General features: G+C 45.1%; 1 protein-coding gene across 2 annotated transcripts; it reads left to right on the forward strand.

Annotated features, from left to right (window-relative positions):
* Positions 1-26,378, forward strand: LOC123670318 (WD repeat-containing protein 19). Of its 2 annotated transcripts, XM_045603821.1 has the most exons (21): positions 1-15; positions 166-323; positions 880-1,104; positions 1,225-1,435; positions 1,524-1,804; positions 2,209-2,468; positions 3,481-3,701; positions 4,737-4,859; positions 5,371-5,576; positions 7,630-7,836; positions 8,585-8,796; positions 9,443-9,530; positions 15,069-15,257; positions 15,608-16,492; positions 16,859-16,967; positions 18,388-18,537; positions 18,668-18,761; positions 19,187-19,296; positions 20,033-20,209; positions 25,679-25,755; positions 26,101-26,378. In XM_045603821.1, the coding sequence occupies exons 1-21, from the start codon at positions 1-3 to the stop codon at positions 26,210-26,212; spliced, it is 4,110 nt and encodes a 1,369-aa protein (XP_045459777.1). In that variant the 3' UTR covers positions 26,213-26,378. The 2 variants fall into 2 exon arrangements, with proteins under 2 accessions (XP_045459777.1, XP_045459778.1); XM_045603822.1 differs by lacking the exons at positions 1-15; positions 166-323; positions 880-1,104; ... (14 more) ...; positions 19,187-19,296; positions 20,033-20,209 and adding an exon at positions 20,236-23,629.
* The last annotated feature ends 1,206 nt before the right edge of the window (positions 26,379-27,584 follow it).

Here is a 27,584-nt window from a genome sequence, read left to right on the forward strand (position 1 = left end):
ATGAATACTCCGAAAGTAAGTATATCTTATTTGTAAAATTTTTATTAAGTACTGTTAACTCTATTGTATTTTACAATACTGATACATTTGATCCTTACACAAGTTAACTGGTAACTACTTCGTAAGAGGTATTGCTATAAAACTTTTTTTTTTTAATTTTTCTAGTTATTGTATACTATAGAGCAACCTCATGGCCTTGGAGAGTTGTATTTCTCATGGCAAAAAGGTGAAGCTAACTCATTGTTGGCTACAACTGGTACAGATGCCACAGTCGCTATCCATGATCGATCAGGCCAGCTGGTGGAGAGATTAAAGTTATCGGGGTATGTTCTTTTATTGAAAAGTTTTGTAATGCTTAATCTATTTTCTAAAATTTAAGCTCTAATCTCATTAAAACCAAAACCATTGAACAGAAAGCATTTTGTCTAACTGTGCTGATGGGCCAGTCCTGTAAAAAATCATTCTAGTTATGAACAAGTCAAATATACCAAAACTCAAATTTAAAATAAGTTAACCTTCTAAATTATATAAAGGTAAAGAAAGGTGGTGGGATGATAATCTTGTCGGTCATGGATTTTTGAAACACATTCAAAACAAACAAAACTTTGTTATTAAGATTGTAAAATAAGTAAAACAATGAAACACCTCACACACATATGATATTAGCAAGATGACAACCTTTTGTGAGGATTTCTAAAACACATTCAACATAAGCAATTCGGCTACAACAAATATCCATGTGCCTATATAAATATTTGTCCCGAGGACTGTTGAACCTAAAACTTCTAGCACAAACAGTTATAAGATAGGACTGTTACCTTCAACTGTTGTCTTAATAGTGAATTAGTACCAGTTATGTATTCTACATTTTGTTTTCAGTCTTTGTGCTGGCATGGAATGGGACAATGATGGAGACTACTTAGCTTTTATCACACCAAACAGCAATTCTGTGTTGTTATGGGAGTGTCATGCCAATAAAAGGGTCAACATAGAAACTGGACTACGTGAAGCTCCATCTTGCTTGGCGTGGTCTTATGGAGAGCCATTGCTTGCAATAGGAACACAGAAAGGAAATTTGGCATTGTATAACCATCATACAACAAAGTAATTTCATTTATATTTAAGTTTGAAAATGGTGTATTCTGTTTTGTAAGAGAATAGACATACTTGTTAAAAATAACTTTAATTGTTGAAAAATGTGCATATAAAGGATTGTATTTTTAGGAGGATACCTATTATAGGCAAACATACTAAAAAAATTACATGTGCAGTTTGGAATAAAGATAGCATATTAGTACTCGCATCGGATGACAAAAATTTATCTATCAACAATTCAGATGGAGATACTCTTAGAATGATCTCCTTACGAGATATACCAAACGATTTACAGTTTTCTGAAATGAAGACTGATGAAAGAGTTGCCGGGGAAAATACTGTAAGATTATTGGAATTTATTACAACTATCATTATTACTTAACACATAAATTTTGTACTAATTACTCTGTTTTATTTTTATATTTCAGATAAGCCTTGTAGTTGGTAAGAGGACATTATACTTGTACAATCTTCTCAATCCTGAAAATCCGATAGAACTGGCGTTCCAACAGAGATATGGTTCAATTGTGTCTTACAAGTGGTATGGAGATGGTTACATTCTCATTGGGTTCAGTGCTGGGTACATTATAGCAATTTCGACTCATATAAAAGAAGTGGGTGAGGAATTATTTCAAGTCAAGAATCATAAAGATAATTTGACAGATATGGATGTATTTAATGGACAGGCTGCCTCTTGTGGTGATGGCCAGTAAGTGTTATTTTTCTAGACTTAATATTAGGACTTTTGCTTCTGAACATGTTTTGTTGTTCCAGAATTCTCGAAACTTGAAAAGAAAAGAAAAACTTGTGGCAATTAGAAACTTTATCTAGTTATTGTCCCCACTTTCAGTTGAATTATTTATTGTCTTACAAAAAATTAATCAACACGTATAATCTTAAACAAAATCAAACAATGTCAATTCTTCATTATTATAATTTAAAATTTTGTATTGTTTTTAGTATATTTTATTTTATTAACAAAAAATAATAATGATTAAATTCATTGTTATACATTTAATAATTATTATGTATGACATCGATATATGTCAATCAATAATATGTCAATTTATATCAGTCGTAGTAGACATAGATGAGTTCTATACTCATGTTCAGAGTGAAGCTGGTGTCGGTGTGGGGCGGCGGGGCGGGCGCCGCGGTGGGCGGCGTGTCCCCGGCGGGCGGGGCGGATCGCTGCGCATTCAGCGCGGGCGGGCGGCTGCTGTGCGCGGCCGGCCGCCATCTTAGCGTGTACGTGACGTCATTGCCGCCGCTGTGCGCCGCGCACGGCACGCGCGCGCTCGCACTCACCAACCTGGCCGAGCTCACCGTCTACCAGTGCATAGCGGTGCCAGACGAGCCCGAGCTCAGTAAATGTGAGTATACAACTGCAATTCTGTTTTTTTTTTACTTGCTAAAGTTGAGTTTAGTTATGTCTTATATTATGTCAGACTGGATTAGAATTTTTTTATTTTTGTAATTAGAAATTTTAATTACCTTTGAGTTGTTTAGTTAGATAATATCTGATTAAATGAGAATCTTGAGTGTTCCAAGATTCCTTGACTAATTTTCTTTAAAAGTATCATCTATACTAATATTATAAAGCTGAAGAGTTTGTTTGTTTGTTTGAACGCGCTAATCTCAGAAACTACTTGTCCGATTTGAAAAATTCTTTTAGTGTTAGATAGCCCATTTATCGAGGAAGGTTATAGGCTATATAAAAGAAGCGGAGCACCAATGAAGAATGTTTCAAATTCGGGGGTTCATTTTTCCTTTTGAGAGCTTCCGCTGCGTGCGCTGTGAAAAAGGTTAAAGTATCGCAAAAATTATGTATGACAGAATTGATTCTCTTTAAAAGTTCTAAAAAAAAGTCCGCGCCAGCATATATCTATCTTTTAAGGTTGGCTCACTATAATCTTTTTTATGCTAACCAAGTTTGTTCTAAAATAATGCATTATTTGCGAGGATGTTTTTATAAACACGATATTAATCTTTATCTAAATAAATACGTTATTCATCACAAGTATTTAATTTAAAACAAAAAAGCCTTTACATAATTCGATTTCAATGAGTATCTCAGGAGATATCGCAGTTTTAAAATAACATCGCAGCAAAATAATGATCAAGTATTGCGCGCGCCCCTGTTTCACGCGGACGAAGTCGCGCGCAGAAGCTAGTATTAATATATGTGTTTGGTAGTTTTTATTGCGATCTATAGCTTTTTCTTTTTAATTATAAGATTGGCAAGATCTAACGAATTTATTGCCTCGCGTAATTAGACGGTAACCAAATACTCATATAATATAATTCAATATCTCTCTTTCATAAACGTATCACGGTCAAATGCAGTATATTACGAGATGAAGTTTCCTACGCTTCCTGTCGCAGCGGAGCCGACGGCGCTGGCGCGCTACGCCCTGGAGGCGGAGCCGAGCGCGGTGGCGCTGGGCGCGGCGCACGCGTGCTACGCGAGCGGCGCGGTGGGCTGGTCCCAGCCGCTGGGCGGCGCGCGCGCGAGCCGCCGGCCCTACCCCGGCGCCGTGGACGCGCTGCGCGCCGCCGGCCGCCACGCCGCCGCGCTGTGCCGCGGCCGCGCGCTGCTGCACGCGGTCAGTGCGCTCTCTCGCGTCCCCTGGCGCTTCGGCGGCCCCTTGGCCCTTTTACACGCGTCTTGTCCTCCCGCGAAACACTCGTTTCATTATAATGACTGACATTCGCGTTAACATTAAGGCTACACAAAATGCGCGAGTCAAAGGCACGGCCGATCGTTTGTGCGACAAGTCTGGCGGCGGGAATAACCGCCGGTGGGAATACCGGCGGGTTGCGCGGGGTGCCGGCGTCAGTTCGTTCCTGGAATCCGAGTGTTAGTGATGCGCGGTTTGCTTAAAAGAAATTTAAATGTCCTTTAATTGGGACGACTGGCACTGTTTGTAGTAGCCTTTAGAAAACATGTTATTGAAAATAACTATATCAGTCGACTGTTACCAATAACAAGGATTATTTTGCCTAGCTTAGGAACAAATTACCGTATTTGTTTGTCTTAGATATTTATTTATTAATTCCCTGCACGGAAAGAACGACCAGACACACTAAAACTCAGCCATCTTAGCTCTCTTACTCACGCTGGACGGTACGGGATCGCTTTCGCATGCTACTGTGATGCCCCAACAACTCTATTATAACCTTGGATTAACCTGACTGACGCGGTTTTCTGATGACGAGTCATCAGCAAACCGCGAGGCATAGACCTCTTCTGTATAGGAGAAGGTTTGGCACAGACATTTTATAAGAACAATATCGGTTTATCCGAAAACATAAAGGGTACCAGAAAGTTGTCTTTGGCAATTTAAACTCTAGATTTATTATAGATCTGTTTTGAGCAATCAGTTAAGTTTGGTCAAGCGTAAGGATTCTATTAATAACAATAATAAACGAATTAATCTTAATAATAAGCGAATCGAATTTATTTTCTTGCAAAAATAATTTTATTGCATTCAGACGCATCAAAAGTGCGTTGTCGCTTGATCTTCGCTCTAGATTTTGAACAAGACATTTTCTGCTGCGCCTTATCTCAATAATTAGTTTTCAACTCTCTCCAATAGGCACAAGAAACTTGGCTAAATTGTATGTATTTATATTTACAGATCGAACCTCCCGAACCGTCGCAACCGGAACAAGATGCAATGATATTCCCGGAACCGCATATGCAAGGCGCAAAAATAGTTGATATACACTTGACCAGTGATTTTTTCATATTCGTTACCGACGTAAGTAAATAATCAGGTTTTTACTATCAACAAGTCAACCTAATTAATATGTTCTAGTGATATAATACAGAACTGCTTAGAGATGCGACTTATAGTATAATCGCGTTAAGAAAATAGTGAATCAATCAATGAAATAGTGAAAAATAGTAAATCGCTATCTGCTTGGTTACAATAATTAAATTGTAGTAAATTAGAATGCCTGTCTGAAGGGCTTACTATTACTACTTAGCTGGACAATTTGAACGCAGCGCTATAATTTACTTCGGTTAAATTGGTCGAGGGGCGTGGCTACGTTGAGTGACAACGATGAGTTAGTATTTTCTTAACGCGAATAGACTAAGCCAGTACTGCGGTCACCAACCCGCCCAGCGTGGTGACTATGGGCAAAACACATGATTTCACGTTATTTTTGGCGTAAACTTGTGGAGGCCTATGTCCAGTAGTGGACTGTATAGGCTGTAATGATTGAATAGACTAGTCCGTGATAATACGAAAGTGTGGTCAACGACAGCAAGGCCACATAGAGTACTTCGGGCTGGAGGAGTGGCGCACGTGCTCGCGCTACAAGCACTCGTGCGGCGTGGCCGCGCTGCACTGCGACATCGGCGGCGCGCGCGCGCTGCTGCTGGACGAGCGGCGCCGCGCGCTCGTGTACTGCGCGCCCGCCGCCGAGCTGTGCGCGCTGCCCGAGCGGCCCGGCCGGCCCGCCGCGCGCAGGTGGGCCTCGTTGTCCTTACGTGAGGAACATCGGCGGCGCGCGCGCGCTGCTGCTGGACGAGCGGCGCCGCGCGCTCGTGTACTGCGCGCCCGCCGCCGAGCTGTGCGCGCTGCCCGAGCGGCCCGGCCGGCCCGCCGCGCGCAGGTGGGCCTCGTTGTCCTTACGTGAGGAACATCGGCGGCGCGCGCGCGCTGCTGCTGGACGAGCGGCGCCGCGCGCTCGTGTACTGCGCGCCCGCCGCCGAGCTGTGCGCGCTGCCCGAGCGGCCCGGCCGGCCCGCCGCGCGCAGGTGGGTGTTGTCCTTACGTGAGGAACATCGGCGGCGCGCGCGCGCTGCTGCTGGACGAGCGGCGCCGCGCGCTCGTGTACTGCGCGCCCGCCGCCGAGCTGTGCGCGCTGCCCGAGCGGCCCGGCCGGCCCGCCGCGCGCAGGTGGGCCTCGTTGTCCTTACGTGAGGAACATCGGCGGCGCGCGCGCGCTGCTGCTGGACGAGCGGCGCCGCGCGCTCGTGTACTGCGCGCCCGCCGCCGAGCTGTGCGCGCTGCCCGAGCGGCCCGGCCGGCCCGCCGCGCGCAGGTGGGCCTCGTTGTCCTTACGTGAGGAACATCGGCGGCGCGCGCGCGCTGCTGCTGGACGAGCGGCGCCGCGCGCTCGTGTACTGCGCGCCCGCCGCCGAGCTGTGCGCGCTGCCCGAGCGGCCCGGCCGGCCCGCCGCGCGCAGGTGGGCCTCGTTGTCCTTACGTGAGGAACATCGGCGGCGCGCGCGCGCTGCTGCTGGACGAGCGGCGCCGCGCGCTCGTGTACTGCGCGCCCGCCGCCGAGCTGTGCGCGCTGCCCGAGCGGCCCGGCCGGCCCGCCGCGCGCAGGTGGGCCTCGTTGTCCTTACGTGAGGAACATCGGCGGCGCGCGCGCGCTGCTGCTGGACGAGCGGCGCCGCGCGCTCGTGTACTGCGCGCCCGCCGCCGAGCTGTGCGCGCTGCCCGAGCGGCCCGGCCGGCCCGCCGCGCGCAGGTGGGCCTCGTTGTCCTTACGTGAGGAACATCGGCGGCGCGCGCGCGCTGCTGCTGGACGAGCGGCGCCGCGCGCTCGTGTACTGCGCGCCCGCCGCCGAGCTGTGCGCGCTGCCCGAGCGGCCCGGCCGGCCCGCCGCGCGCAGGTGGGCCTCGTTGTCCTTACGTGAGGAACATCGGCGGCGCGCGCGCGCTGCTGCTGGACGAGCGGCGCCGCGCGCTCGTGTACTGCGCGCCCGCCGCCGAGCTGTGCGCGCTGCCCGAGCGGCCCGGCCGGCCCGCCGCGCGCAGGTGGGCCTCGTCCTTACGTGGGGAACATCCATCGTGGACACCCACCAGCGCGGGGGGGCCAGTGGGTTATGTCAGACTCCTACTGACTAAAAAACCCACCACGTGTGAGCAGTCGTCCGCCTGGACGGGGCGAGATGGAATCGCGCTAGCATTCGCCATCTCGCCCCGACGGTAAGCCGGCACAATGGTAGGGTGACCTCGCTCACAACAAGGCCACCCTTCAGACATGTGGGGTCGTGTCGTCTGGCCGGCTAAAGTCCCCCGACTATCGGCTGGCGACCCCACTAAGATCAGGTGAGACTCCCTCAACTTTACAAAAGATCACGGCTAAATAACACTGTTCTCAAGTTGTGTTATGTTCCTTTGGTGAGTCAGGCGGCCAGAGCTTTTGGGTAGGGTCGCGCTTTTAATGCTCCTGGTATTACTAGCGTCCATGAGCACATATCTATCTTCATTTCGAATCGGCGGTAGAAAGAATTTATTAAATCAAATATAATTTCAATTTGTAAAATGACAACACAAAAGTGCTTTTTGAAGTAGTACTTGAATAAAATCATTTTTGTTTTTTTTTTTCATTGCGGTATCCGCTTACCATCAGGCGGACCGTATGTTTGAATATCATCTTTGTGCAAAATGCACACATGTACGTGCTTGTTGAAATAACATAAATTTTCAAATATCACACTCATAAATTCCTGACTTCAGTAGAAATGTAGAGTTCTACTGATACTTTTATTCTTCAATATTTCAGTTACAAAGGTGCCATATGGGACATCTGCCTGTCTGACCGCAACGTGTTCGCCGTGTACACTGGGGATACTATCGACACGTACTACTTCTCGCCGAACTCTATCGAAGGGTCGCATGTGGATTTTGTAGCGAGCACCAGTCTACTGCAAGATCAGATACCACTAATATTGTTCTCTGGTGACGTCTACTGTTATGCAAGTGGTGGAAAGTGAGTAGACATTTAAATACAGAGTTAATACAATATAAGTAAAGTTCAGTTTTCAAAATCTATTTCAATAGAAAAAAAAATAGTTTGTAAAATGTCTTAACATACTTGATGTTGTTTTAATATAGAAACTTTTTTAATGTACTTAGTTGGTATGCCTTTATTAAATAAATAAATAAATGAATACTTGTAACTGGATTCAAACTTGGAAGGTAGATCTAGCTTCAACATTAAATGGGTACGAAAAAAAAAAACCAATAGCACTCCGATAATTCACGAAGAAAATTCTTCAGTGGTCCATTTGATGTACGTGTTCATCAATGTTATAAATTGCTTATTATATTATTATTTTATTATTATTCAGTCTATCGCAGTCCACTTCTGAACATAGGCCTCCAGAAGCCATATTATATTATATTTATATTATATTATATATATAATATATTGTATATATTATATTGTATTATATTGTATTTGCCCATAGTCACTACGCTTGGCTGGCGGGTTTGTGACCACAGGGCTAGCTTTGTCGCACTGAAGACGCTGCTGCCCGTCTTCGGCCTGTATGTGTACTTCAAAGTCAACAGTTGGATGGTTATCCCGCCATCGGTCGGCTTTTTAAGTTCCAAGATTGTAGTGGAACTGTGTTATCCCTTAGTCGCCTCTTTATTCTGTACTGCCGTAGCCATACACTAGATTTTTTAAATTACTTATCCTTAAATAATAATTTAAATAATCTCTATAATTACAGTGTGGTAAAAATGGCTCTAGATTCTCATAACACAAGTGGTCTAGCAGACGTCGATACGGAAAAGCGCTTGGCAAATCAAAGGAAGCATATCGAGAAGTTACTTTTACTGCGACGCTTCTCAGAAGCGTGGTTGTTCTGTGACGCCGTGGATGAGGACGAAATGTGGAGGAAACTGGGGGAAGCGGCCATTGCTGATTTGAACGTCGAGTTTGGTATGTTTTATGTGCAAGTATGACTTAATGTCCCTTGAGTTAAATTTTATTGCACTACAAAAAAACGGGTGTGTTTTAGACCACACGACTGAAGTAAAACTTCATTAGCTCCATCTAACTTATATCTCCCTCTCAACTTCCGTTCGCCTCGCTCGATCACACTTTTCGTGACGCTCTCTTCGCACATTCACCAGTGTCTAAAGAAGTTTGTGTGGCTACGGTACTAAAGAATATAGCCACCCCCTCTCTTCCCGTGGGTGTCGTAAGAGGCGACTAAGGGATAACAAGGTTCCACAACCACCTTCGAACTTAAGAAGCCGACCGATGGCGGGATAGCCATCCAACTGCTGGCTTTGAAATACACAGGCCGAAGACGGGCAGCAGCGTCTTTGGTGCGACAAAGCCAGTACTGCGGTCACCAACCCGCCTGCCCAGCGTGGTGACTATGGGCAAAACACATGAGTTCACGTTATTTTTGACGTAAACTTGTGGAGGCCTATGTCCAGCAGTGGACTGTATAGGCTGTAATGATGATGATGATGATGAAAGAAGTTTTATTTTAAAAATTGCATGCAGTACTTGTTTAGTTTATTAATCTGTTATGAACAATTAATGAATACAATTTAATAATAAAATTATTTTTCAGCGATTCGAGTGTATACGAAATTAAGCGACGTAGCTATGGTATGGGCTCTGGAAGACGCATCACATATAGAAGATTTACCAACTTTATGGTAAGTTGAGGAAAAAGTTGAGCTTGATAGACTTTTATTGAATTAAAGTATAATGAATGTATGTTTTTTTTTTAATTTGTATTCAAAGAACCATGTTATTCTGTTGATCAAAAGATACGTTTTATGTGTGGGACGGGTGAGAACACAAGTGACCAAAAGCTTTTCTGATTCATGAAAATTATAACGCCTTAATTGTATACAATATTAAAACGTGTATTAGTTAAGTACATATTGACATTTTTTCAATAGATCTGTGCCAATAACATAACACACTTTGATTCTGACAAACGACAACGACTATCGACATGATGATTATTTTTTCTTACGTTACTAATATGGCAAACTAGCGTACCTTCCGTTGTCCGTCCGTCGTCTACTACGGGATTCTATTGTGTAAACTCGAGTATTACGGTGTTACCCGTAAATGTAAGAAGTGCACGATCACTACACATTTAAAAGTTGCGTAAAGAAACAATTACAAACAAATTACTGAATCACGTTATGAGTTTGTTACGAAACGCTCTACGCTAGGATTTGCTGACCGGAGTTTGTTCTAAAATATTTCCACGACACGAATCGTTAGCCGGAGTTTGTTGCGAAAGTTTGCAAAGAAGAATGCAACACAACCCGATGCCCCAACTGAACTATGCTTCTTTAATTTTAAGTCACTCTTGTTTTTCACATCGAACAAACAGCTACAGCACCGTGGACCACATCCATACTGTTCGGCAGATTATCCAAAAGACGGAAGAATATAATCAACCGCGGTGTATGGCATTTGTGGACTACGAGAAAGCCTTCGACTCTGTCGAGACTTGGGCTGTCCTGGACTCTCTGCAGAGATGTCATATCGACTGGTGATATATCGAGGTACTAAAATCTATGTACGACGCGGCGACGATGACCGTTCATGTCAATGACCAAAGAACAAGACCTATTTCCCTCCGGCGTGGGGTAAGACAGGGGGATGTAATATCACCGAAACTGTTTACAACTGCGCTAGAGGATGTTTTTAAGACCTTGGATTGGGGGAACGAGGCATCAACGTCAACGGTGAATTCATCTCTCACCTTCGTTTCGCCGACGATAATGTCATCTTTGCGGAGACGCTGGATGAGTTAGGCTAAATGCTGGCCGGCCTAAACGAGTCCTCCCGACGTGTCGGTCTCTGTAGAACTTGGATAAGACGAAAGTTATGTTTAACAACCAAGTCATACCGATACCGGTATCGGTCGATGGTACCCTTCTCGAAGTTGTTCAGGATTATATTTACCTAGGCCATATTATCCAACTAGGCCGCAACAACTTCGAGAAGGAGGCCGATAGGAGGATTCGGTTGGGCTGGGCGGCGTTTGGCAGACTCCGTCGAGTCTTCATTCGAAGATTCCGCAATTCTTGAAGACAAAAGTTTTCGAGCAATGCGTCCTACCTGTGTTAACATACGTAGCCGAGACGTGGACACTGACGAAGGGACTGGTCCACAAGTTTAAAGTCGCTCAACGTGCAATGGAACGAGCTATGCTTGGGGTCTCTCTCAAAGACAGGATTAGAAATGAAACTATCCGCGAGAGAACGAAAGTAACCGACATAGCCCACAGAATTAGCAAGTTGAAGTGGCAGTGGGCTGGTCATCTGTGTCGCAGGACCGATGGCTGTTGGAGTAGACGGATCCTAGAGTGGAGACCGCGTCTTGGCAAACGCAGTGTGGGACGTCCTCCGGCCCGTTGGACCGACGATCTACGTAAGATTGCCGGTGTAGGCTGGATGAGGATTGCGGAAGACCGGGATGTGTGGCGCGTGGGAGGCCTATGTCCAGCAGTGGACTGCGATAGGCCGAACAACTGTCACGTCTCATTAATTGTAATTTTAGAATAATAAGTTTAATTTTTAATTAGACTTTGCTTTTTTTTGCTACCTTCGACTGTCGCTTTTATAAACTAACTAGCCGACCCGTGCCCACTTCGTCGTCGTTAATTATAATTATATTAACCAAATAACATACTTTAAAGAACAATTTTATAGCACTTAAATAAATATGTTGCTCCCGTGTATTTATTATTTTAAATTACAGAACCAAATAACATACTTTAAAGAACAAATTTTATAGGACTTAAATAAATAATATGTTGCTCCAACGCCATCTATCAAAAATCGAGAAAACGTCGTCGATAGACTAAAATAAGACTAAATTAATAACGTCGAAAGACTAATAAATTGTTTTCTAATAGCGATAGATGGCGCTAGTTTATTTACCATTTTGATATTATATTTTAATCTTTTATTTACTGAATTTTTTGTTCAATTACAATAAAATATAGCCTATGTCACTCCTGAATAGTGTAGCTTTCTGTTAGTGAAAGAATTTTCATGATCGGATCAGTATTTGCGAACATTACCCCCTACATACAAACAAAGTTATAAACTTTACCTCTTTATAATATTAGTATAGATTAGTTTATAAATTCATTTACTGCTAATGTATATTGTTACGAACATACTAGCGCCATCTAGCGGCAACCATTGAAACCACACAAAGACAGCGATAGCATGAAATTCTCTACTCAATACTAGATGGCGTTAGAGAAACTACTGTGGAACTATATAGAAGTATAGTCTCGAAAACCGGGTACATGCGCGAACATTCCAGAATGGTCTGGGCCTCGTGTCGGCCGATATAAATAGCCGCAGGTAGGCGAGCGAGTTCAGTTCAGTTTGAGCGATCTTCGAGGCGACTTCAAAGTGAAAACTAGTGATCAAGAGTTGTACCAGCGAAACCTACGACATTGGCTACGACTAAGGACAGTAGTTAGTGCTTAGTGTTTGAACCTAGTGCTTTGTGTTGGACCTAAGGCTAGTGAATAAAGTCTTGAAAAGAGTCAGCAGGTTTTTCTCTCCAAATCCTTCGAACCCTAACACGTAACAACTGTTGTCAGAAATGGGATTTGGAGATGCCATTGACTCCGAGAGAAGACTTCAAGGGCGTCAGGACAAGGGCACAACGAGCTGCGGAGGCCACACCTCCTGGGGACCAAGCCCCGCTCACTGTGGACCAAGCCCCGCCCACTGACCCCGCCTATCATGCACCGCCCACTGACCACGCCCCCAGGCCCCGCCTACTCGGGCTCAGGCCCCTCCCACTCGGGTCCAGGCCCCGCCCACTCGGGCTCAGGCCCCGCCTACTCAGAATCAGGCCCCGCCTCATCATCATCATTACAGCCTATATAGTCCACTGCTGGACATAGGCCTCCACAAGTTGACGCCAAAAATAACGTGGACTCATGTGTTTTGCCCATAGTCACCACGCTGGGCAGGCGGGTTGGTGACCGCAGTACTGGCTTTATCGCACCGAAGACGCTGCTGCCCGTCTTCGGCCTGTGTATTTCAAAGCCAGCAGTTGGATGGTTATCCCGCCATCGGTCGGCTTCTTAAGTTCCAAGGTGGTTGTGGAACCTTGTTATCCCTTAGTCGCCTCTTACGACACCCACGGGAAGAGAGGGGGTGGCTAAATTCTTTAGTGCCGTAGCCACACAGCACAGGCCCCGCCTACTTTGTCTAAAAACCCCGCCCACCGGATCCGCCCACATTACCACGCCCACCAGTGACACCGTAGCTTCTACAGACTCTCAAGTGGCTCTTCAATTAGGAAGTTTAATTAAATTAATAGAGCAACAAAAGGCTGAAATTCGTAGTGCTTTGCAAGAATCACAAGAGCAACAAAAGGCTGAAATTCGTGGTGCTTTGCAAGAATCACAAGAGCAACAAAAGGCTGAAATTCGTGCTTTGCAAGAATCACAAGAGCAACAAAAGGCTGAAATTCGTGGTGCTTTGTAAGAATTACAAGAGCAACAAAACTATGCAACTCACATTAACGCACAGATTTTCTGGGGCATAATAAAATGCTATTTTATTTATATCGTAAATATTAGATTCATTCGTAAACTGAAAAAACTAAATCAATTTAAAAAAAATTGTTTCATAAAATTGATTTTTTATTTTTATTTTAAATTTATTGACTGTTGTTATATAACATACTTGAAATTTTTAACAAATTATTGTGTAAAAAACATTTTATACTATAGTTATTAATTTTTCTTAATTTAGTTTACAATTTTCTCGTTAAGTTAAGAACACCAGCAATATGTAATTATAATAGATATCATGAGAACTTACCCCAGCGGGATTTAAGCCGAGTTAGGGTCGAGGTTAGGTCTCGAGGTTCGGCGGCAACGAAGTGCAAAGAAAAAGAAGCAAAGACACGCGAGTAAGGCGCTCCTTCCCGTGCTCGGGAATATTGACAAGCAAAAGTCTATGCGTTAAGCATAGTCTGTATTTTTATAAATTATTAAGTTTAAATTTAAATATTAAATTATTTTATAATTTAAGGAGTAGACAGGAATATTAAATTTAGAATTTCTAATTACAATTAAATTGATTTTATTAAAGAAAGATCAATAATTACCAAAAAACATCAGCGGCATCTATCAAGTCTGTTAGAGAAAAAACGCCGATATGAAACACAAATAGTCACGAAGTGTTGAAAGATGCCGATAGATGGCGCTACAAGTAGGAGCATGATAAAAATAAAGTGAAAAAACTTAACCTTTACTACAAGATCTTATTTATTAGAGTAACGTTCCAGCACATCGTTACAATTATACATTAGAAAATGATCAAGATGGTTTTTTGGTTGTCACACTATATTTACTAGCACAAATATCGCGCGGCTCGTACGACTCGCGCGATGCGACCAATTTACCTAGAAGAAGCAGCAGAGCGTAAAATTGTGAAATGGCTCTTAAAGTAATTGCAAAGTTTCTTGTCTCTACGGTGAACGACAGTCGATTGTCGATTCTACTTTGCAGAATCTACTTCCTGAACTGGTGGTAGCTTCACTATTGATAATAATATTGTTTATAATTTCAAAATAAAGATTCGAAGGTTCTTTTGGAGCCAATTTAAATAGTTATTTTTTATTTTGATTTTGCCAACCCTATTCCTGGCTATCCCTAGCAGTAGCTGTGTGGTTACGGCAGTAAAGAATATAGTCACTCCCTCTCTTCCCGTGGGTGTCGTAAGAAGCGACTAAGGGATAACATAGTTCTACTATCACCTTGGAACTTAAAAAAACGACTGATGGCGGGACAACCATCCAACTGCTGGCTTTGAAATATACAGGCCAAAGACGCCCGTCTCTGGCCTGTATATTTCAAATCCAGCAGTCTCTTCGGTGCTATAAATCCAGCCTTGCGGTCTCCAACCCGCCTGCCCAGCGTGGTGATTATGGGCAAAACACACGTGTTCACGCCATTTTTGGCGTGAACTTGTGGAGGACTATGTCCAGCAGTGGACTGCAATATGCTGAACTGATGAACTGATTGCCGGCTATCCCCAGAAGCTCGGGCTACTTTTATTGTCACATGAATACAGAAGCAGAATTATTTAGCTATTATGTTAGGATAAGGTACTTTCTCGGTGTTTGCGGTGTTCTACCTCAGTTAGTTTCTCGATGACGATTAACTTCAAAGCCTGTTGTTGCAGTGGGGCCCTGTGCGCGTGCGTGGGCCGCGGCGAGGCGGCAGCGCGCTGGCTGCAGGGCGGGGGCGCGCTGGCGGTGGAGCTGCACGCGGCGCGCGGCGACTGGGCGCGCGCGGAGCTCGTGGCGGCCGCCGCCTGCCCGCAGCGCGCGCCCGGGCTCGCGCTGCGCCGCGCCGAGCACCTCGAGCTCACGTGAGCGCCTCCCCACTGCTCCTAGCTGCTCCTACAAATTTATGGTCGTGGAGCTTGAGCTCACGTGAGCGCCTTTCGCACTGCTACGAGCTGATCCTAAATATACATGGCGACTGGTCGCGCTCAGCTCCTACCGGCAACTTTGTAGACAATTAGCGATATGTGAGATCTTGGTAAAAGCAGAAATATAAATAGTTATTTTAGTAACTAGTTTTAGAATCAGATAATATTTAATTTTCCTCATTTGAAAACCTCAAAGGAACTCATTTATTCTAATTCAGATACATTTTTTATTCAAAAATAGGTTATGAATATGCTAGTTTAATGATTAATTATTTTTATTGTTTCAGTGCCGATTACCACGAGGCTCTGGCCACTTATGAAAAGAGCATGATTGTAGATAAACCTAATGATATCAAAACGAAGGAACACAATGCAAAGTGTGAAGCCGGGATCGCTCGTATGTCTATTCGATGCGGTGACGTCATGAGAGGTGTCACGACTGCAATGAAATACTCTCATGACATTAATCTAATTAAAGATTGCGCCCAACTACTAGAGGAGGAAAAGCAATACACTCATGCGGCAGCGTTGTACGATCACGCGGGTAACACGGAAAAGGCGGCTTCGCTATATATAAAACTGAAATCATGGTTGAAAGTAGAAGCCTTGATACCGAAAATTAATTCACCAAGTATTCATCTTCAATATGCGAAGTCTAAAGAAGCCGAAGGAAGATATGGCGACGCTCTCAAATCTTATTTAAAAGCTCAAGACTATGAGTCTGCAATACGATTAAATTTAGACAAATTGGATGATATCGACGAGGCCGTTAACTTAGTCCAAGAAACGAAATCCGTCCAAGGAGCCAAGATGGTCGCAAATTACTTCCAGAATAGCGACGATCCCACATCCGCGATAAAGTTCCTAATTATGTCTCTTTGTTACGATGAGGCGTTTCAACTAGCCAGGAAGAATGGTAAATTGAGTTTGTATGGAGAGATTTTGATTCAGACCTCACAGGCGAGGCCAGAGGATTTCAAGAGTTTGGCGTTGCATTTCGAAGGTGAAAAGAATGATCTGTTGGCGGGGAAGTTTTATTTTCACGCGGGCGAGTATAACAAGGCGATGACGAATTTGCTGAAGGCGGCAAGATTGGAGGGAGATGAGAATGAGGCAGTTACGGTCGCCATAGATGTGGCCGCTGCTTGCGATGATGAGAGATTGACTAGAAGGTACATATAACTGTTTAGATATCATATATGCGAGATTTCGTGGTAATGGATGGATGGATTAAGTCCATTTTTGTGCATATGTTTTTTCCTCACCTATTATGACGGTCGCCGCTTAGACTATATTGAAATACTTTTTGTTTAGGTATGATTTGGTATGTAGAAGATAGGGGATTTGTTAGTAATTAGTCAATTTGAGAATTTATATAGGGTTACTATTTTGCCGCAAGAAAAACCCTCAGAAAAAAAACGATTTGTTCATTAAAAATTGGAGAGCTTATCGATCAAGTTTTTGCATTTGTGATAATGAATAAGTTGTGAGTATGGGCTGAACCAAAACTAACAAAAATATATAAATTTTTTTTGTAGATTGATCGAGTTTTTGTTGGGTGAGGTTGACGGAAACCCACGTGATCCTCGTCATTTGTTCCGACTCTACATGGCTAAGAAGCAGTTCACAGAAGCAGCAAAAACAGCCGTAAGTGTTCTTTATTAAAAAGGTGGCAAACAAGCGGTTGCCATGCTGGTATGTGGATGCGGATACCGTAGTTTATGGACGCCAGCAACACATTGTATTGCCAGCGCGTTGCCGACCTTACCCCCAATCCTCCCCCGAGCTCTGGCCATCTTACTCACTACAGGAACACAATACTTCTTGAGATTAGTGAAGTTGCGATCTTCTGTAAGGTACCAACCGATCTACTTTAGTGGTTCGTATAGTCGCCTAAAACACCGACGGTTTGCGGGTGCCATTCCCGCTAGGATTGGATATTTGCATTTCTACAAATATTCCTTTTCGGTTTGGATGGCTGTTCTTGTGGGTAGGTGTCGGTATCGAATAGAAAGTATCGATACTGTACTCGTGAGTAGTATCGAAATAATATCGTACTCATAAAAGTATCGTAACAAAAGTATACGAGTACTATTCTTAGGGCCTAATGCGCAAAGAGCATAGGTCAATAGTCAGTTTAACTTCAGTAGGAAAGGACATGAAAAAAAATGGTATTGGTATACATATTTAATACAATAATAGAAAAAGACAACTGTAAAATCAAAAGAATAATAATAACAAAATTAAATTATTTAGTACTTTAGGCATATAAATTAAAGTTCCCATTCGTCCTCTGGACAATCACTTAAAAATAGAAGTTTATTGAGCGTTACACAGCACAGATTAATAGTAAGTTCTTTTAGATTACAATTGAAAAAAATCAAATAATAGTCAAGTAAAATAATGATCAACCATATTAATATAGCAGAAAAACAAAGCGCGAAATGAATACGATAAAATTAAATGATACCGGTGGATGAATAAGTGAATGAGTGATTGATTAGTGTATAAAGGAATGAATGAAAGGTTAGGAACTTAACTGTGAACGGAAGGAACGATTTCGATCAGAGATCAATGTAATGTTTTAGAATATTCAGAACGAGTGAACTAGATGGCGTTGCCATTACCATAAACATAACCCGTAAGGTCGCAAGTTTTAAATGGGTAATTTCTAAGATGGTCCATTTAAAATTTAGTTTCTTATTCTATATGATACCTGCTAAAAAGTACTCATTGAGTAAAAGTATCGATGCATAGTATCGAGTACAAAAGTATCGGTATCGAATGGAAATGTACTCGATACCACAAAATATCTATACTTTTTTCGTGTCCCTACTTGTGGGTCTCCCCACTGTGCCTCGGAGAGCGCGTTAAGCCGTCGGTCCCGGTCGTTGTCATAAATATTCGATAGCGACCGTTAATCATAGTAAGGAACATATCAGTACACCCATAGTGGAGCAGCGTGGTCGATTGAGCTCTGCTCCTTTTCCTACACGGGGAAAGAAGAGAAAGAAGCCTATGGGCAGCACAGTGGCAAGTTCAGGCTGAAGCGTGTGTCTGGCTGCAGGTACTAATCGCGGCGGCGGAATGTTCGATGGGGCGCTACCGCGAGGCGCGCGACGTGGCGCGCGGGCTGTGCGGCGCGCTGCGGGCCCGCGCCGCGCCCGCGCCGCGCGACCTGGCGCGCGCGCTGGCGCTGCTGCACGCCTACATGCTGGTGAGCGGCGTGTGCAGTGAGAGGAGTCAGGAGGGAGGGATCCTGTGACACTCTACTCTTATAACGAATTGTTATATTATGCGATTCATTTCAATCTCTTGTATAACACACACAGTTTACACTGTTACAGGTTCGAACGCACGTGAAACGCGGTCGTCACGATCTAGCTGCGAGATTATTGCTACGCACGGCTGCAGAAGTTGCTTTCTTCCCAACTCTACAGCGTTAGTGTACACTATATTTTGTCGGACATTGTAATAGACCGTATTGTTCATATATTTGATATTTTTATTTGTGTTTCAATTTCCACACATATAATTTCCTTTTTAATTTTGACGTTTGACTTAACATTTGTATTAATCTATCTATTCCAAATATTTTTTTTTGAATATTATTATTAAAGATAAACTTTTATTCTATCGCCTCAAAATTTTCGCTCATCTATCGCATATCGCATGTCGCAAATGTTCCGAGGTATTCGTGTGTTTTGATCTGTGTATTAATGTAAATGTTTTTATTCACTAAAATTTCAAGTTCATCGTGATTTCATAAAAACACAGATTTTTTATATGACTTACTTGTGTCTGGAGCAAGGCTCTATCGCTAATAATAAGCTTGTATGTAAGGTTAAATAAATAAATAAATGTAGACCAGGTATCGATCTTGACGTCGACGGTGTTGGAGTGTCAACGCGCGGGTCTACGAGCGCAGGCGCATCGCTGGGCGCGCGAACTCATGCGACCTGAGTATCGCTCACGGGTCGGTTAACCTTGTTGATTTAAATATTTTACATAGTCTCAATCATGAAGTGAATAAATAATCTATTTAATTGACCAGTAATTATTGTTGAGTTTGACTGTTTAAAAAATTCAAGCGATAATGTGTATATTAGTTCTTGGTGCCAGTTCAGTCAAGAGTCTAGTGAGGGCACAATATAAGAAGTCAAAGTAAAAAAAAAACTGTTCAAGTAGGTTTTTTCAAGCATTTTTAATACTTATTTTACAACATAAAATTATATTTGTTTTTACATATTATATATTATTTTTTAGTTTTTACATATTATATATTATATATATTTGTTTTAACGAATTAATAATAATTACTTAAAGTAAAAGTACCATCGAAGAAAGAATCGGCAAGAAAGTAAATAAGGTATTCTAAAAAAAAATGAGTGTGCTTTTGACCACGCGACTGAAGTAAAACTTACGAAACGTAACTCTCTTTTCTTCTATCTTCACTAACTTATATCTCCCTCTCAACTTCCGTCCATTTCGCCCGATCACACTTTTCGTTTATTATCTCTTTTATGTTTCTATTATTATTGTATTAATTTTTTTTACTACTTAATTCTTATAATCTGTTAACCAAAATATGTCTAATAAAATAGTTATCTTTTCTTCCTTTTTTATTTATCGTGACGCTCTCGTCACGCACTCACCAGCTGACTCCCCAGGTGGAGCGTGCGTAATGAAGTTAAACTTCAGTAATCTTTCAGATCGACCCGAAGTACGTGAAGAAGATAGAGTCAGTGGTGCGGCACGGCGCGCGGGCCGGAGCGGCGCCCGCCCCGCCGGAGCCCGCGGCGCCGTGCCCGCGCTGCGGCGCCGCGCTGCCGCTGGCGGAGCTGCGCTGCACGCGCTGCGAGAGCGACGTGCCCTTCTGCCTCGCCACCGTGAGCCACACTCCAGCACCTCTCTCACTTACAATGCCGGAGCTGCGCTGCACGCGCTGCGAGAGCGACGTGCCCTTCTGCCTCGCCACCGTGAGCCACACTCCAGCACCTCTCTCACTTACAATGCCGGAGCTGCGCTGCACGCGCTGCGAGAGCGACGTGCCCTTCTGCCTCGCCACCGTGAGCCACACTCCAGCACCTCTCTCACTTACAATGCCGGAGCTGCGCTGCACGCGCTGCGAGAGCGACGTGCCCTTCTGCCTCGCCACCGTGAGCCACACTCCAGCACCTCTCTCACTTACAATGCCGGAGCTGCGCTGCACGCGCTGCGAGAGCGACGTGCCCTTCTGCCTCGCCACCGTGAGCCACACTCCAGCACCTCTCTCACTTACAATGCCGGAGCTGCGCTGCACGCGCTGCGAGAGCGACGTGCCCTTCTGCCTCGCCACCGTGAGCCACACTCCAGCACCTCTCTCACTTACAATGCCGGAGCTGCGCTGCACGCGCTGCGAGAGCGACGTGCCCTTCTGCCTCGCCACCGTGAGCCACACTCCAGCACCTCTCTCACTTACAATGCCGGAGCTGCGCTGCACGCGCTGCGAGAGCGACGTGCCCTTCTGCCTCGCCACCGTGAGCCACACTCCAGCACCTCTCTCACTTACAATGCCGGAGCTGCGCTGCACGCGCTGCGAGAGCGACGTGCCCTTCTGCCTCGCCACCGTGAGCCACACTCCAGCACCTCTCTCACTTACAATGCCGGAGCTGCGCTGCACGCGCTGCGAGAGCGACGTGCCCTTCTGCCTCGCCACCGTGAGCCACACTCCAGCACCTCTCTCACTTACAATGCCGGAGCTGCGCTGCACGCGCTGCGAGAGCGACGTGCCCTTCTGCCTCGCCACCGTGAGCCACACTCCAGCACCTCTCTCACTTACAATGCCGGAGCTGCGCTGCACGCGCTGCGAGAGCGACGTGCCCTTCTGCCTCGCCACCGTGAGCCACACTCCAGCACCTCTCTCACTTACAATGCCGGAGCTGCGCTGCACGCGCTGCGAGAGCGACGTGCCCTTCTGCCTCGCCACCGTGAGCCACACTCCAGCACCTCTCTCACTTACAATGCCGGAGCTGCGCTGCACGCGCTGCGAGAGCGACGTGCCCTTCTGCCTCGCCACCGTGAGCCACACTCCAGCACCTCTCTCACTTACAATGCCGGAGCTGCGCTGCACGCGCTGCGAGAGCGACGTGCCCTTCTGCCTCGCCACCGTGAGCCACACTCCAGCACCTCTCTCACTTACAATGCCGGAGCTGCGCTGCACGCGCTGCGAGAGCGACGTGCCCTTCTGCCTCGCCACCGTGAGCCACACTCCAGCACCTCTCTCACTTACAATGCCGGAGCTGCGCTGCACGCGCTGCGAGAGCGACGTGCCCTTCTGCCTCGCCACCGTGAGCCACACTCCAGCACCTCTCTCACTTACAATGCCGGAGCTGCGCTGCACGCGCTGCGAGAGCGACGTGCCCTTCTGCCTCGCCACCGTGAGCCACACTCCAGCACCTCTCTCACTTACAATGCCGGAGCTGCGCTGCACGCGCTGCGAGAGCGACGTGCCCTTCTGCCTCGCCACCGTGAGCCACACTCCAGCACCTCTCTCACTTACAATGCCGGAGCTGCGCTGCACGCGCTGCGAGAGCGACGTGCCCTTCTGCCTCGCCACCGTGAGCCACACTCCAGCACCTCTCTCACTTACAATGCCGGAGCTGCGCTGCACGCGCTGCGAGAGCGACGTGCCCTTCTGCCTCGCCACCGTGAGCCACACTCCAGCACCTCTCTCACTTACAATGCCGGAGCTGCGCTGCACGCGCTGCGAGAGCGACGTGCCCTTCTGCCTCGCCACCGTGAGCCACACTCCAGCACCTCTCTCACTTACAATGCCGGAGCTGCGCTGCACGCGCTGCGAGAGCGACGTGCCCTTCTGCCTCGCCACCGTGAGCCACACTCCAGCACCTCTCTCACTTACAATGCCGGAGCTGCGCTGCACGCGCTGCGAGAGCGACGTGCCCTTCTGCCTCGCCACCGTGAGCCACACTCCAGCACCTCTCTCACTTACAATGCCGGAGCTGCGCTGCACGCGCTGCGAGAGCGACGTGCCCTTCTGCCTCGCCACCGTGAGCCACACTCCAGCACCTCTCTCACTTACAATGCCGGAGCTGCGCTGCACGCGCTGCGAGAGCGACGTGCCCTTCTGCCTCGCCACCGTGAGCCACACTCCAGCACCTCTCTCACTTACAATGCCGGAGCTGCGCTGCACGCGCTGCGAGAGCGACGTGCCCTTCTGCCTCGCCACCGTGAGCCACACTCCAGCACCTCTCTCACTTACAATGCCGGAGCTGCGCTGCACGCGCTGCGAGAGCGACGTGCCCTTCTGCCTCGCCACCGTGAGCCACACTCCAGCACCTCTCTCACTTACAATGCCGGAGCTGCGCTGCACGCGCTGCGAGAGCGACGTGCCCTTCTGCCTCGCCACCGTGAGCCACACTCCAGCACCTCTCTCACTTACAATGCCGGAGCTGCGCTGCACGCGCTGCGAGAGCGACGTGCCCTTCTGCCTCGCCACCGTGAGCCACACTCCAGCACCTCTCTCACTTACAATGCCGGAGCTGCGCTGCACGCGCTGCGAGAGCGACGTGCCCTTCTGCCTCGCCACCGTGAGCCACACTCCAGCACCTCTCTCACTTACAATGCCGGAGCTGCGCTGCACGCGCTGCGAGAGCGACGTGCCCTTCTGCCTCGCCACCGTGAGCCACACTCCAGCACCTCTCTCACTTACAATGCCGGAGCTGCGCTGCACGCGCTGCGAGAGCGACGTGCCCTTCTGCCTCGCCACCGTGAGCCACACTCCAGCACCTCTCTCACTTACAATGCCGGAGCTGCGCTGCACGCGCTGCGAGAGCGACGTGCCCTTCTGCCTCGCCACCGTGAGCCACACTCCAGCACCTCTCTCACTTACAATGCCGGAGCTGCGCTGCACGCGCTGCGAGAGCGACGTGCCCTTCTGCCTCGCCACCGTGAGCCACACTCCAGCACCTCTCTCACTTACAATGCCGGAGCTGCGCTGCACGCGCTGCGAGAGCGACGTGCCCTTCTGCCTCGCCACCGTGAGCCACACTCCAGCACCTCTCTCACTTACAATGCCGGAGCTGCGCTGCACGCGCTGCGAGAGCGACGTGCCCTTCTGCCTCGCCACCGTGAGCCACACTCCAGCACCTCTCTCACTTACAATGCCGGAGCTGCGCTGCACGCGCTGCGAGAGCGACGTGCCCTTCTGCCTCGCCACCGTGAGCCACACTCCAGCACCTCTCTCACTTACAATGCCGGAGCTGCGCTGCACGCGCTGCGAGAGCGACGTGCCCTTCTGCCTCGCCACCGTGAGCCACACTCCAGCACCTCTCTCACTTACAATGCCGGAGCTGCGCTGCACGCGCTGCGAGAGCGACGTGCCCTTCTGCCTCGCCACCGTGATTTTTTTTATTTTTTATTACATCCTCACCTGGATGTTAAGCGGTTACCGCAGCTTATAGACGTCTGCAACATCAGAAGCATCGCAAGCGAGTTGCCGACCCTAATCCCAATTTCCCCCAGGAGCTCTGGTCATCTTACTCACCAACAGGAACACAATACTGCTTGAAAACAGTATTATTTAGCTGTGGTCTTTTGTAAGGTCGAGATACTACCTCAGTCGGGCTGCTCCATATTTTGGACAGGAACTTTCCTGCTGTGGTAGTAACTTTCCTACTGAGGTAGGGACCTAAGTCAAATTTATATTGTTTTCTAATATTTACGCGAATTTCACTTATTATAATTACACGACTTTTACAAATTTTTATCGCGGCGTATTAAGTTTTGTAGACGCCCGAAGTTTCGAATAATTTTAAGTAAACATGATCACGAGAGGACTCTCCTCTACAACCGCTCTGGTATAGTGGTGCGGGTTCGAATCCCGCTCGGAATGAATATTTGTATTTGTACAAATATTCTTTTTCTGAAACACATTCCTTCACGGAGACAAGGACAGACATCCAAATGCTTGTCCTCGTGGGTCACTCCACCGTTCCTCGGAGAGCACGTTAAGCCGTCGGTTCCGGTTTTTATTTTAAATACCCGATAATGGGGTCGTTACTCGTAGTAGGGAACATATTCGCCTACCCGCAGTGGAGCAGCGTAGTGGATTAAGCTAGTCTAGCCAATCCTTCTCCTACGTGTACGGTACAGTCGCACATGCCTGTCACCCGATCAGCGTTTTATACTAGTTGCACTATTAATTAACTACATAAAAAAAAATCTTTCTTTCTTTCCTAAATTAGCTTACACGTCGTCATCGAACGACGCGTTCGTGAGCCACTCGAAGCGTTTAAATATTGTAAAATATATTTATACTTTGACTTTTATTTTTATATCTTTTATTTACAATAATTAGCAACAGCAAATTAGGTGCAACATACAGTACTGATGTATATCCCAACCAGAGCGTGGTAATTGCAGTTTCGCCACCGTGATTTTGTATAATTATATAAGTAATACTTCTTTTTACTAAAGATGTACTGATGTATATTCCAACTCAAGTATGCAAATTCCAACGTCGTGCCGCATCGTGATCAATGTATACACGCACTGGAATACACGTACTCAACTACGCACACGTTCGTTGCTGTATGTCTAAAAAGACACCGACCGTTAAAAAACCGACTTCCAAAAGAGGAGGAGGTTCTCAATTCGACTGTATTTTTTTTTTGTATGTATGTTACATTAGAACTTTTGACCGGGTGGATCGATTTCGACAATTTTTTTTTTTAATCGAAAGGTAGTGCTTGTCAATTGGTCCCATTTAAATTTATTTGAGATCTAACAACTACTTTTCGAGTTATATCTAATAATGCGTTTTTACTTGACGCTTTTTTCGTCGACCTACGTTGTATTATACTACATAACTTTTTACTGGATGTACCGATTTTGATAATTCTTTCTTTGTTGGAAAGAAGATATCCCTAGTTTTGTACCATGATAAGGTAACCAGGATTTGATGATGGGATCCCAGAGAAATCGAGGAAAACTCTCGAAAATCCGCATAACTTTTTACTGGGTGTACCGATTTTGATAATTTTTAATTAAATCGAAAGCTGATGTTTATCATGTGGTCACATATAAATTTTATCGAGATCTGATAACTACTTTTTGAGTAATCTTTGATAACGCGTAGTTACTTGACTATTTTTTCGTCGATCTACGTTGTATTACTCGTCGATGTAATTGAAGTCGGTTTTTTTCGTTTGCGAGCAAACACAATTATTGTGCAGTACGGTCAACATACTATTCTGCTTCACTTGATATACCTTATCATCGCTTTGTTTTTTGAAGCATTTCAATTTTTTAATTAACTTATTTATTGCTTAAAAATAATACTAAATGATTGTTCGCAGGGTATGCACATTGTTAAAGACGATTTAACTGCGTGTCCAGAATGCGACTTCCCAGCGATACTGTCAGAGTTTAAAGAGTAAGTATTTTATTTTTACATACACTATATAAAGAACTAAGATAGTTTGTTACAGAAAAAATGTAATTAATATTCAATTGAAATTAATGCGATCTTAATAAAAAAAAAGTATTATAAGATTGGCAAAGATGTTACTTAACCTCTAAAACAAGTCTGATACAAGTTAAAGTAGACTAAAATTATTATAAATATTTACTAGTAGTTTATTCCGTAAGACCGTCTCCTTAGCAGAACTAATCGAGGTCAGAAGCACGACACTAACCAAGCTCCCCTCATTTTTATGACGAAGTTACATACTTGATAAAGATTAGCTTGTACTCTTTTTTGTCTTAACAATAATTACAGACTGTTGCGTGATGAAGGCAAGTGTCCGATGTGCGGCGAGGCTGTGGACTATCGAAGACTCGTCAAAATAGACGACGTAACTCTATATTTAGACTTTAAGACCGGCGAATAAAAGTTCACAATAGCGTGGCTTGTGTCTGAGATTACATTCCGTCCTTATCATATATAACATCGGTGTCCCAATTATTGTTTATCAGTGAATTGTAAATTTGTGTGATTATCATAAAATCGATTTATGTTTATGTATGTTTTAAATGTTAATAAATGATATTTTGAAGAATTCAACTGTTTTTTTTTTTGACGGCAATATCTTTTATACTAATCTAATATATTAAATTCTCGTGTCACAACGTTAGTTACAATACTCCTTCGAACGACTGGACCGATTTTTATGAAATTTTGTGTGCATGTCGGGTAGGTCTGAGAATCGGCCGTCTATTTTTCATACTCCTAAGATAGGGGGGAGGGGGGAGGGGCAGGGGGTTTAAGGGGGGTTAATAACTTATATGGCAAAAAAAGTTTGCGGGGTCAGTTATTATGGTATGTATGTATAAAAATAAGTACAAATTGTTGATAGTAATTTTTAGCGATTAAATATTAAATAATTTTAATCATCTCATATATGGGAATAGTCAATAAAATAAAAAACATTCGTGAGTGATGAAACATTTAATTTTCATTTGAAAATATACCAAGTTGTAGTTACACGTCCGATACTGAGATTCAAATGAAATATAAAACACAATTGTTGGTATATATTATACAAAAATTCAGCGGCCACGTCACCTAGTGATCTGAATTTTTATTCAGCTTTGAATATGTATAGCAGACATGATAAAATATTTTGAAGACTTAAAATATAACTAAATAAATATAATATAACATTTTCAATGATAAATCCCTACTCTGTAAGTTGTTTAGAGCGTCCAAATAAAAATTCAGTCCCTGTCCGAAGAAAGCCACTTGCCGTTCAGTTACTCTATATAATAATATTGCCCTAATATAATTCCTACTACCTATCTATGCCTTAAGTAGACAGTACATTTATACAACTTAAATTAATGACAAGAAGATTATAACTCAATAATAATTAATAGAAATAAATTGATTGTGCTAATAATATGAAGTGGGCCCTAGCGAACCCGCTAGATGTCTCGACTCGAGCTATTCTGTTATCGGCTACAATTTGGCTAACATTACCCCGAGTACACACAGGGTGGCTCATCTATTATATCAATTAACTATCTCCCTATTTCAATTCTCGTTTACTCCAGTCTATCAAAGTTAATTTTATTTAAAGTTTCGATCGTGACCTTACTTCTAATTCGCTATAATTCGTTACGATTGTATAATAATTATCAAAAGTGAGGGTACAAAGGAAAATCGCTCGACCCTGTGTATACTCAATTCTAGAATATTTAAAATAGAATTCCGTTCTCAGGCAATTCCTAAATTGTAACGTCGCTGAGTCGACATTTTCATAG

The sequence above is a fragment of the Melitaea cinxia genome, chromosome 4 (genome assembly GCF_905220565.1).
Source record: "Melitaea cinxia chromosome 4, ilMelCinx1.1, whole genome shotgun sequence".
Classification (NCBI taxonomy): domain Eukaryota; kingdom Metazoa; phylum Arthropoda; class Insecta; order Lepidoptera; family Nymphalidae; genus Melitaea; species Melitaea cinxia.